Here is a 12,784-nt window from a genome sequence, read left to right as displayed (position 1 = left end):
CGAAGCTACAAAGTCCCGCCTGTCTACAGGCGCGGGGCTTGGCAATTGTTCCCATGCTTCATAGAGCCAGGGCCAGCGAGAGACGTCTCGTTACTGGAGGCCGGTTCCTGGCATCTGCCCCTGAAGCCTTGCACTACCGAATGATCTGTTGTTCCGTCCGAGAGGCAAAGCGGAAGGTATTTCCCAGAGCGCTACCTGGAGAGACAAGGTTCCCTGCACCGGAGCGAGAAGCGCAGGAGCGCTCATATCAGGTATTTAGGTCTCGAAAGGGGAGAACAGCGCAGGAGCGCTTTAGTGGTTCTCCGCCTTTCCATTTTTGTTTTTTGTTAAAGCGCAGGAGCGCTTTTGCCTTTATCATTACCTTGCTGATTTTGGTTACAGTGCAGGAGCGCTTTTGCTTTCATCATTACCTTACTGATTTTGGTTACAGCGTAGGAGCGCTTTTGTTTTCCTCATTACCTTGCTGATTTGTTTAAGCACAGGGGCACTTTCGTATTGCCTACAGTCTTGCTGATTTTGTTTTAGTCTGTCCACCACGACGGCTGAGAGGTTACCACAATCTGTGGTTCCATTGGGCACATAATCCTGCCACTTGCAGAACCAATACTACATTGTAATCTTAAGTGAGAACTGCTTGAGGTTGCTGATGATATACTGTGAGGTTCTAGATTCTGTTCTGCAATTCATAGAAAACTGCTAGGTTTCGTTGGTGCGTTATGTGAGGTATTATGTGTTATGATTGATGTGCAAGGTGCCTATCCCGTTATATCTAACCTCTAGTTCCTTATCTCATCCTCTATGCAGTTCCCCCTTGTAGAGGACTCCTACACTTCTGTGAAGATCGTCAATCTCTGATGAAACAGAAGCAGGACTAGAAGGGCTGTCTATTCTAGCAGTGTTTTTTATTTTATCCACTTCCCTTTTCCCCGGGGTGCATTGGCGCATAGTAGTGTTGATATCACTCTGTGTGTGGGTGAGTCCAGGGGTAGAAACGGGGGGTTTTCTGCATTCCATCGTTCCTGCCGGGCGGCCTTCCGAGGTTAGTGGTTTCATGTTACTAGTACGACTAACATCGCAACAGCGTGCCAGCGTAGCACCACTGTCGTGGAAATCGCTCTGCGCAGCGAGTCGGCGGTGTCAAGGCCACAATGAATCATGAACTTGGCTGCATCCCTCCCCTCAGCAATGGCTTGGGAGAACATCGTCCGGGCCTCCTCCGGACACTGAAGCAGCACCTGCGCCACTGTATCCCACACAGAGTGGGAAGAATAACGGCCCAAGAGGCATGCGGTGTTCACAGACTGCAGGCCTGAACTGGCGGAAGAGAAAATCTTCTTCCCAAAGTGCTCCATGTTCTTGGATTCCCTGTCCAGAGGTGCTGATGGTAATGTGCTTGTTGGCGCAGAAGCTTGGACAACCAAGCTCTCAGGGGTAGGGTGTTGGGAGGGAAAAATGGGGTCGCCGGGCGATGGTGTCGGGCCACGTTCCTATCCACAGGAGGCCCTGTGTTGGGCCTGGACCAGGTGCCCAAAAGGACGTCTGAAAGTGCATCATTAAAGGGAAGCAGTGGCTCTGCAGAGGAAGTCGCTGGCCGAAGCACTTCTGTCAGGAGGTTAGTACTGACGGCCACACTGTAGGGAGCTCGAGGTGGAAAGCCTCTGCTGCCCTACGCAACACCATTGAATAAGTACCACCCTCCTCCGTAGCCACGGTAGAAGGAGACAGTGCACCAGGTTCTGACGAGAAATCCAGATCACCAGCGTCCCCCAAATCCTCTGCCCAGTCTGAGTCTAACTCGCATTGGGCTGCAAGAGGGTTTTCAGACCCCTCCCAGTCCCCCCGCCCTCCCTAACCTGCTGGGCAGGTGGGAAAGAGGGAGTAGGATGGAGAAAGGGATAAAAATTCCCCATTGGCAATGATCGACACCGGTCCGGCAAGTCTCCATGTCGGGGTGGAAGTCAGGGACAACATCGGCAGGGGAACCGGCCGACAGCAGTGCCGTAGACGTCGATGCCGGTCGTATGAAGTCAACCAACATTGGCTGGGATCCATGCATGGATCCATGCATGGATCCATGGGGGTCTCGCGACACCGAGGCAGGAGCCATCGACGACATTGGGCCGGTGACGCCGACGAAGAAGGGCGAGGACCCCCAGTCGGACCCGCGGTGCCCGAAGGCGTGCCGGCGGGCCCTGCGGGCCATGTCTGACCCAAATTCCTGCAGCTGGGCCGGAGTTGCTGACGGACCAGGGAAGGGCGGGTAGGCCGACAGCAACTGCATAGGCTCCACCCGCACCCTGAGCCGTGTCACGCGACAGGCTAGGGGAAGGCGAAGAGCGACGTCGCATTTTCGACTTCTTGTGCTTCGTCTTACCTGACCCCGAGTGGGAAGACTTCATTGAACAATGGTGGCAGCTCCGCGACTGGTCCCTCGACCTCCCACTGGACCGGGACCTTGATCGGCGCGTAGTCGACTTCCGGGCCTCAAGCAACTTTCGGGGCCGCTCCTACAAAGTTTTCGGAGCCATGGCCTGGCAGTCAGGGCACGACGCGGGGTCATGGTCGCGCCCCAGGCAGTAGAGACACTCGCAGTGCGTGTCCATCACTGACATCATGCGGGGACAAACCTAGCAAGACTTGAAACCAGGCATCCCTATACATAAGGAGTCAAAGACTCAAAAAAGACAGAGACAAAAGTCCCCAAAAACTCAATCAAAAATTGACTTGGGGTACCGCCCTCTATGGATCTGCGCTTGCTGGCGTCGAAAAAGAAAGAACTGACATCAGAGCGCGAGGGCGGCGGCTAAGTAGCTGCTGCGACGTCATCCCGGTGATCACAACGCCTACGACGGATGCAGAGCCGCACAACGTCACCTGCAGATGCGCAGGGGAACTGCTGATGAATACTTTCGGATCCAGTCTGACGCCTGGGGGTAATTCTAAGGTAAGGAATCTATCACTAACGTGTCTCTTTCAGATAGGGAACCCACCAGAGGCTGCTCATTTTTCAGGGGGCATCTCTAAGATGCCCTCTGAGTGCATTTTTCATTAAATCCCACACTGGCATCAGTGTGGGTTCAATGTGCTGAGAAGTTTTCAGTGCAGCCATTATGGTACTGTGGAGTTCGTAATGACAAACTCCTAGCACCATATACTCTTAATGGCAGCACAGCACTTACAATATCTAAGAATGGACAAACACTGTGGGGGTACAGGGCTCATGCACCTGTACCCTCACCACTGGTATAGTGCACCCAGCTAGAGGGGTGACTGATCCATGCCACGGCAGTGGGTTGTAGGCATGGCACACAGGGATGCGTGACATGTCGACTTCACTTTGTTATGCACCAAAACACGCAGCCTGCAAAGGCAGTGTATCAGTGTAAAGGTACAGGACCTCTAAGGGTGGCACATTAAGTGCTGCAGCCCTTAGAGGTCTTACCTGGTCACAGTGCCCTGGGTACCTGTGGTATCGTTTACCAGGGGCTGACCGGCGGCCAGAGAGTGCCAATTGAGTGTACAGGGTACAGTTTTGGGAAAAGAACATCACGTCAAAGTGCATCAGTAGTCTGGCTAAAAGTGGGGGGTTACTGCAACAGAAACCCAGCATCTCACACCGTACATTTGGGTTGTAGGTAGATTGTTGTAAACAGTTTGCTTTTGTAAGCAGGATAATGCCACATTCCACTGATGTAATAATTATGAGCTGGGGTTTCTTGGTTTAAGGTGCCACTGGCGCCATTCAAAGATGGCCAAACTTATTGTTGATAGCTGGCAATACACTAGGAGGTGAAACCAACGGTGCATCAGGTGATATATGACATCACATATTATCACCTGTTGTTAGTTAGGAGTATTTAAACGTGTCAGTAGGGCGCGTTTTTCAAAACTAAACAGAACCACTGAAGGAGAACTGGACATTTTTTTGTTTGACTACAGATTTCCCTAGTGTTCATGGGAAATGTAGTCTTGTTGTTCTAAATGGCTGTTGTTTGATAAAGTGAAGAGAGAAGGCATAATCCTCGCCGCCAGTCCTGACATAGAATTGAGACACTTGGCAAGGTATGTTGGGAGAAAGGCTAAATTTGCTAACTTCGTTTTGGTGGATTGAGATTTAAATCTTGGGTTTGTTTAGATACTAGCAATCTGATTATTTTGCAAGGCTTTTTAACTGTTGCATTTGAGTGTAATACGTGATTTATCTAGAGCGGGGCTACTGGGGCCAGCATCACCTAAAGACGCTGTTTTAAGACCTGCTTGAAAACGCTTATTATGGTAGGATATTCTGAGCTTTCAGATACAGTTAAAACTCCCTCGCTTAGGTGTGTGAAGAGGAAGGGTATCGTGGCAAGCATTAACTGCAGATGAATCGCTGAAAGGCATGCTGGAAATTGGTCGGTATAGCAACGAACTAGAGTACTTGCAATGCGGCCAAACTATGCTGAAGATCCAAACTCTGCGGATTTCGTGTCTCATTGTGCAGTGTAGCTGGGGACCACAATAAGCAAAGCAACTCTTAGATTGTTATCAAAGTTACCATTATTCGGTAAATGGAGGGGACAAGTTGCTTTACATAGCATGGGGAATAGAATCAGGAAGGATGAATGTCCTTAGATAACTGTTGTTTTAGGTCCTGGGAGAAGTCGGATCTATGGTAGTTATAGGGTAGTTAGAACATAGTTGTTAGTTACACATGACACAGATGTGAGTTTTAAGTCTATGGGTATTGGAATTACACAGTTGTTTTAATATAAACCTTATCCTTACTCTAATTACAAGTTTTTAAATAATTTTTCATACCAGGTGTCAAGCTGTAAAAACCTGAAACCTACCTCTATCATAAGGCGACAATCAGATTTAAGATGTATCCTTACGGCGCGCCAGAATTTTACATTATAGAGGTGAGAGTTCAGATTATCATCTGACTTCGCTGTTTTTAGCCTCTCAGGAATAAACTCTTGATTAGCTTTCCTGTAGCATCTGTTTTTTTCTGCAATTGTATGTTTATTATTCTGTCTATTCTCTGTCTTTCTCTTTCAGCTATTCTAAATTGGTTTTCATATTCATCAAATTAGTGATTAAATCCCTGTAGAACATTTACGCTATCACTTTCGCCACGGTTTAGTGTCTCTAATGGATGAAATAAACACACCAGTTTTTGATACAACGTACTCACTTACATTAACCATTTATTGGTCAAACGAAGGGATAACACTTGCAAACTGTTTTTTGCTAAAGAGTTTTGCAAATAGGTCGTCACTCATCCTGTTTTCATGTAGGTGTTTTGTTAATATGTCTCTATCATGTCAGTCTTCATGTAGTTGTGTTTTTGTTACTCACATTGTGTATGTATCCTTGGTTTCATACAAAACAAAAAAATCTTTTGTTTAGTTATTAGTCATGTTGTATTGTGTCCTATGTGCTTTTTTAAATGTAATTTAGAGAAGTGATTTAATTCACATGTCAATATTTGATGGTAGTGATAACTAAGTTTTTATGTCATCAGTTGTGTCCTTCAGTCATTTCATGTCTTTTATGTTATTTGTTACAGCCCTGACAAAGTTCCATCATTTTATTTTGGAACGAAACGCGTTGGCTGGTTGTTCTTTGAATGTGCATGAACTTTTGAATAAAGAACTTTCTTGAAGAAATTATTATGGACTGAATCTACTTTCTTGGTGCACCTCCTTGCCTTCATCAAAAATCGAAATCTGCATTCAGTGGCACTAGGGCGCAAGATCTGGATGATTTGTGCACAATTATCAAAGACTAAATTGCAGTAATAAAGTGAGGTGCTAACAAACTAGTCCATCGTTCTGTTTAGTTTTGGTTTGGAGTAAATGAAAACTATTGAAGTCGTCCTCTCCCCCAGCCATAGAATCTTAATGAAACTCAAACTTACACTGAATATCACTTGCTAACTATTTGTCACACTTGCGACAGATCTACCAAATAGCACCAAAATGATAAGCAAGTGAAAATTGTATTGAACTCATAATTTAACTACTTCCCACCTCAGTTTATAGATTCACACTAAACTTGACATACCTATAGAAAACTAATCCTTCATAGTCTCTGCCAAATCTTGTGCAAATTCAAAATCGTACAATGTCACATTTATTAGCGAATTAACACTTTTTTGACAAACCCCACCCCCATAATTCACAGTTCAGTTATGAGATCAAGCAATACACCAAGATGTCAGGATCCAACACTGTTCCAAACATGTGCCTCTTCCGATCTTGCTAGAGAAAGGTCACTCTTACAATCATTTTGAAGTACCTGTATCATTGCAGAGATCCTTCAGATCCAATGCTTGCAATGCTCCATCATACCGTCTACTCATACAGAGCTGGAAGACAAGAGAGAATCAACTGAAATAAAGATCCTTACCACTAAGATTCCCCAGTAGCAACAATAGGAGTGGCAAAGTACCTAAGTAAGCACTTCATGAGACAATACTTCAAGAAGACACTCCTTTTCAACAAACACACAGACTGAATTGACTCACCTTTAGGTGCACAATATCTTCGGCCAACAATTCTCTGAATTGTTTCAGTATACGTCGTGGTGGTTTATAAGGGTCCACTAATAGCGCCAGCTAAAAGAAGGGAAGAAACAATTTTAATTAGCTAAAGTCATAATACGGCAGGGAATGTAAACACATGACTAGAACAAAACTTGCAGTGCTAAGGTGGAACAGCAGTCGCTAAGGAGTGAAAAAGGTGCTAGCCAGGGCAGTGTGAGGATGAGCAAAGGAATTTACTGGAAAGGTTTGAAAAGTGTAGTAAAGAGGACAACATTTTAGAGTAGTATGGTGTCATGCTCTTTACAATGACCTGATTACAAGGACAAATAAGAAAACCTTTGGCTGAAGAGCTGTAGTAATGGTAGGTTATAAACCACAATATGGTAGCCTGTTTCACCACTTGATGTAGGATACCGAACGTATGTACATTCATGGACTGGTAAGGTAACATTGTTAAGACATTTAAAGGATGTTACTAATTGTTTGAAATACACTGGCATAAAGGTTATCTAGGATAGACTTCCAGAAGTATGAGAATTCAAATGAAACACAAGTTTGATATATATCCCAAATTAAATGCAGCTAGACACTTTTTTAAAGCATACTCTAATGCTGCTCTTTTATGTTTTCAGATACTTAAGCAAAGTAGGATCCACACTTTAGAGGCAGTGATATGAAACAGGTATAACAATGCAAGTAGTTTTGGATAGATTTGTAACAGTGAATCCTGGAGGACAAGATTGCAAGAGTTTTTATGTAAAAGTTTATTAAATAATTAGTTAATTGATTTATACATGGTACGAGTCACGGGTAATGTCCTATTGGAAATTCCGGATGAAGATGTGGAATTATAAAATGGAAAAACAACAAGGTGATGCATGAAATGCTTGAATTTATATCAGCCACTTGCAATCGCTCGATCCGCATCCCAATCTATCATTTTTTGACCACCATGCAACCTCAGTTTGGACCAAGCCATATGCAAATCAGTCTTGACCCTGCTCCTCATGAGAACTGTCCAACTCCGAATTGCCAAGCCAGGTCTTCCATGAACCGAACACAGGCAATTTGCATATGCTTATAGCTGGGTCCAAACTGAAGTAGCAAGAAGGGCAAAAAACGATGGAGGAGGATGCGACCCTGGGTGATTGTAGTGGCTGAGATTAGTTCAAGCATTCCATCCATCACCTTGCCGATTTTTAGATTATAAATTGGAACAATTAACTTCATGGTTTATTGATTTAAGTTTTATTTTGCAGTTATGGATAGGACACTACACAAGAACACAATTCTGGATCGAAGGGCATCATGAGTATAGGGTATACGCATGAATGAGGGCCTTTTGTTGAACAGCACTTTCTTCCTGTTTAGGAATGCTGTGATACGTGTTTTTTATCTAGGTGAAGTTTGTGAGAGTTTGCTTTTTTGTTTAAGAAGCTTGCTATGTTTTAGGATGTGAAGAAAGGAAAATGCTACTTACCCAGTATGCATCTGTTCTTGGCATGTAGAGCTGTAGTCCCATGCTGTGCATAGACCGCTCTCTGGTGTTGGGTCTGGATGTTTGCACTTTGTTTTTGTTCGAAGAAGTCTTTTCCAGTCACAAGGTAGGTGACTCCTCCTTACGATGTTAGTGCGCATGGGCATCGACTCCATTGATAGATTGTTTGCCACAGAGGGTGATAATGGAGTTAGTAAGAGTAGTAAGAGGTGTCCATGTATGTATGTATGTATCTAAGTAAGATGTAACGGCAACATGTATAGGGACCCAGGGAGGCGGGTGGGCGCATATGACTCTACATCTCTACATACCAAGAACAGATGCATACTGGGTAGTATTTTCTGTTCGAGGCATGTGAGCTGTAGATCACATGCTGTGCATAGACTACAAAGCAGTTATCTCCCAAAGTGGTGGCTAAGCTGTTGCAGTGGTTTGAAATAGTGTACGTAAAACTGCTTGGCTCAAACTAGCTTGCTGTCTTCCTAACACATCTACACACTAGTGTTTTGTGAATGTGTGAGGTGTAGACCATGTTGCAGCTTTGCCGATATCATCTATGGGTATGTTTCCTATAAATGCCGTAGAAGCCACTAGTTTGCGAGTGGAGTGTGCTCTAAGGGGAATTGTTAAAGTTCTTTTTGCTTTCGCATAGCATATCTGAATGCATTTGACTATCCACCTTGCAATGCCTGACTTTGATATTGGATTGCCTTTATGTGGTGGAGCAAAAGTGATAAAAAGTTGTTTTGCGGAAAGATTTTGCCCTTTCTATATAGTAAAGAATAGCTCTTTTCACATCTAAAGTGAGTAAAGCACGTTCTGCCACAGAATCTGGTTGAGAGAAGAACACAGTCAACTCAACAGTTTGGTTGATATGAAAGGCAGAAATTACTTTTGGTAGATATTTAGGGTTGGTCTGCAGAACCACTTTGTTTTGATGCATCTGTAAGAATGGTTCCTGTATGGTTAGTGCCTGAAGCTCACCCACTCTCCTCAGAGACGTGATAGCTATGAGGAAAGCTACCTTTCAAATAAGAAATTGTATTTCACATTTATGCAATTGTTCAAATGGTGGACCCATTAGCTCGGTGAGGACAATGTTGAGATTCTACTTTGGAGCAGTTGGAAGTCTTGGAGGAATTATTCTTTTAAGTCCCTCCATAAATGCTTTGATGACAGGCACTCTGAAAAGAGACAGATGTTGTCTGTTCTGTTGGTATGCAGCTATTGCAGCAAGATGTAAGCGTATGGAAGAGTACACTAAATTGGAACGCTGCAGATGTAGTAAAAAGCAAATGATGTTTTGAACTGAAGCCTCCAGTGGATCTATTTGATTGTTATTGCAGTATATAACAAATTGCTTCCACTTTACTGCATAGCATGACCTTGTGGTAGGACGTCTAGCCTCTTTGATAATATCTATACAGTCTGGCGGCAGATTAAGGTAGCCTAACTCTAAGATTTCAGGTACCAGATTGTAAGGTTGAGATGGCTGGGATCTGGATGTCTTATTTCTCCATGGCTCTGAGTGAGCATTTTGAGAGTGAAGTGTAGTTTTTGGTGAGAAACTACTGAGAGCTCCAACAGGGTTATGAACCAGGGCTGTCAAGCCCATGGGGGAGCAACTAGGATTAATGTCAGTGACGCCTGTCTGAGCTTCCGAACCACTAACGAAATGAGTGGGAGAGACGGAAAAGCGTAGGCAAATATCCCTGACCAATTCATCCATAGTGCATTGCCCTAGGACAATGGGTGTGGATGTCTGGATGCGAAGTTTGGGCATTTTGCGTTTAGGTTTGTGGCGAACAGATCTAAGTCCGGAAAGCCCCACATTTGAAAGAATGGGAGAAGAACTTGAGGGTGGAGTTCCCATTCATGGATCTGTTGTGTTTGACAACTGAGCAGATCTGCAATCTGATTGTTTACTGCTGGAAGGTGTTTTGCCAGGAGAAACATTCTGTGATGTATGGCCCATCTCCAGATGGTCTGTGCTAGTTGTGACAGCTGGAGAGAGTGTGTCCCCCCCCTTGTTTTTGTATGTAGTACATTGCTGTCATATTGTCCGTACGGCTCAGGACAGCGTTGCCTACAAGATGAACTTGAAACGCTCGGAGGGCTCGAAAAATTGCTAGCAGCTCTAGATGTTTTATGTGGAGCTGTTTTAGCTGCAGGCTCCACATACCCTGAATTGTATGTGTTTAGAGATGAGCTCCCCAACCAGTGAGCAATGCGTCTGATGTTAGCACTACCTGTGAAACCGGGTCGGTGAAGGGCCGTCCTTTTCAAAGGTTTTGTGTATTCTACCACTGCAGAGAGCGATGAGTGCGGCCGTCCACCAACACTAGATCCGATAACCGACCCTGAGCCTGGTTCCTTATACGTGCCAAGCACTTTTGAAGGGAACTCATGTGAAGTCTTGTGTAAGGGACTATTAGTAGGCAAGACACCATCATCCCTAGTAACTGCATGAACACTCAAGCTGGCAATGAGTGATGAGGCTGAAACTGTCAGAGCAGAGCCTGCATGTTGCGGACTCAGGCCGGATTGGGGTAGGCCAAAGCCTTTTGTGAATCTATTGTGGCTCCCAGATACACCTGTCTGTTGGATGGTTGTAGATGAGACATGGGCAGGTTTACTGTGAATCCAAGATTGTGGAACAACTGCACTGTTATGTGAGTGTGACGGAGACAGCTTTTTTGCGAGCTGGCTTTTATGAGACAGTCATCCAGATATGGGAAGAAGTGAATATGTTGTCTTTGAAGGTGAGCTGCGATTACTGCTAAGCACTTGCTGAAAACTCTGGGTGCGGTTGTTACTCCAAAAGGGAGCACCTCAAACTGATAATACTGTCCTACTACCACAAACCTTAGGTATTTGTGATGAGCAGGATGTATTGGGATATGGAAATAGGCGTCCTTTAAGTCCTGAGTGGAAAGGAAGTCGCCTTGTTGAATGAGTGGATGTACTTTTTGTAGAGTGACCATGTGAAAGTGGTCTGATTGAATGTATAGATTGAGTTCTCTGAGGTCCAGTATAGGCCTAAGAGATCCGCACTTCTTGGGAATCAAGAAGTATAGGGAGTATACTCCGGTTCCTTGATGTTCTAATGGCACTGGCTCTATTGCTTCTTTTTTTAGTAGAGAGTGTACCTCTTTTTTTTTTTTTTGAAGGGTGAGATGTTCCTGTGACATTGCATGTGATCTTGGACAAATGTTTGAGGGAGTGTCTGTAAGTTCCACACAGTAACAATATTGGATAATTTGTAGAACCCATTTGTCTGAGGTGATGGTGTTCCAGACAGGGAGGAATTGAGAGAGACGCCCCGCGACAGGAGTGGAATGATCGGAGGGTAGTGGAAGCAAGTCACTGTTTTTTATTAGCGGGGGAAGGGAGTGTGGAGTTGCCTCTGCCTCTTCCCTTACCATTGTTTCCTCTAAAAACTCCTCTAAAATATTCTCCTGATGAGGGTGATTGATTGTTGCCCTTGTAAGAGGAGGAGGGATTTTCTGTGGTAACAGTTTTGGAACCACCCATGTAAAAGGAGCGGCGAAAGGAACCTCTACTAGCAGGTAATTGTAAAGTACCTATGGACTTTGCAACCTCGGTGTCCTTTTTCATTTTTTCCAGCAAGGTGTCAACTGCTGGGCCAAATAGTTGTTCCTTGTCAAAAAGGTTGATTAAGAATAGAGGCCTGTACCTCAGGTTTGAAACCTGATATTCTTAACCATGTGTGTCTGCATAGCAACACACTTGTGTTTACTGCACATGCTGCTGCCTGCTGCATCTAATGCACATTTGAGGGAGGTATTGGTAAGGAGTTTTCCTACTTGTAGGAGATCATTTGCCTTAGCTTTATGCTCATCATGCACATATTGGATACGTTTTTCCAACTCATCATAACAAGCTCTATCATATCTGGCTAGCAAAGCCTGAGAATTGGCAACGCGCCAGTGATTAGTTGCCTGAGAAGCTACCCTTTTACCAGAGGCATCAATTAACTTGGACTCTTTATCAGGAGGGGCCTCACCTGTTAGCGAATTGGCTCTTTTACGAGCATTAGAATCCACCTAAGAGTCTAAGGGAAGTTGACCTTTGATGCAAGCAGTGTCAGTGGGTGCTGGTTAATAGGTTTTCTCAACCGTGGGCGTGATTATTCCTGCCCTGACACAGGGTCTTTGAAAACCTCATCTGCATGCTTAAGCATCCCCTTAAGCATTGGTAAAGTGAGTGTTGTTTTTTGACTGGAGCTTAATTTCTCGAATAAGAAGTCCTCCTCTAAAGTTGCTTTGTGAAATTCCGCCCCATGTTAGCGGGCAGCCCTATTAAGAAGCTCTATATAAACTATATTGTCATCAAGAGGTGATGGCCTAGATGGATACAAATCAGGGTCAGGGTCTGTAAGCGGATCAGTATTATAATCCTCACATGGATCAGCATCTTGTGGCCTGTTGTCATCCCCATCCCCATCCCCATCATCCTGTGGGTCAGGTGATAGTGGTGGTGGTGGTAAATTAGAGGGGGTAATAAGTAGGTGAGGATTAGTAGGTGAAGGAGGTGGAATATCAGGTGGTGATAGGTTTGCAACCATATTCCTTTTCTTTAGAGGAATATCATCCTGATGTGCCAATTTCCTTTTTTCAAGTAATTTGGCATGAATATGTCCAGTATCTGGGTTGATAACCAGTTCTTTTTGTTACGGATCCAGAGGTGGAACATCAGACGAAAATCTTTTGTTGGAGTCTTTTTCTCTTTAGTTG

General features: G+C 44.5%; 1 protein-coding gene across 1 annotated transcript in view; it reads right to left on the bottom strand.

Annotated features, from left to right (window-relative positions):
- LOC144781602 (nuclear RNA export factor 1-like) overlaps positions 1 to 12,784 on the bottom strand; it is a 954,052-nt gene that overhangs the window by 635,104 nt on the left and 306,164 nt on the right. The window contains exons 6-7 of the mRNA XM_078660537.1: positions 6,512 to 6,601; positions 6,283 to 6,352 (exon numbers count right to left, since the gene is read on the bottom strand). Of these exons, the coding sequence (XP_078516663.1) occupies positions 6,283 to 6,352; positions 6,512 to 6,601 (160 nt within the window). The remainder of the gene's footprint in view (positions 1 to 6,282; positions 6,353 to 6,511; positions 6,602 to 12,784) is intronic.

Source organism: Lissotriton helveticus, chromosome 9, assembly GCF_964261635.1.
Source record: "Lissotriton helveticus chromosome 9, aLisHel1.1, whole genome shotgun sequence".
NCBI lineage: Eukaryota > Metazoa > Chordata > Amphibia > Caudata > Salamandridae > Lissotriton > Lissotriton helveticus.
Note: the sequence above shows the minus strand (reverse complement) of the source record. Positions and strands in the feature narration are given on the sequence as shown.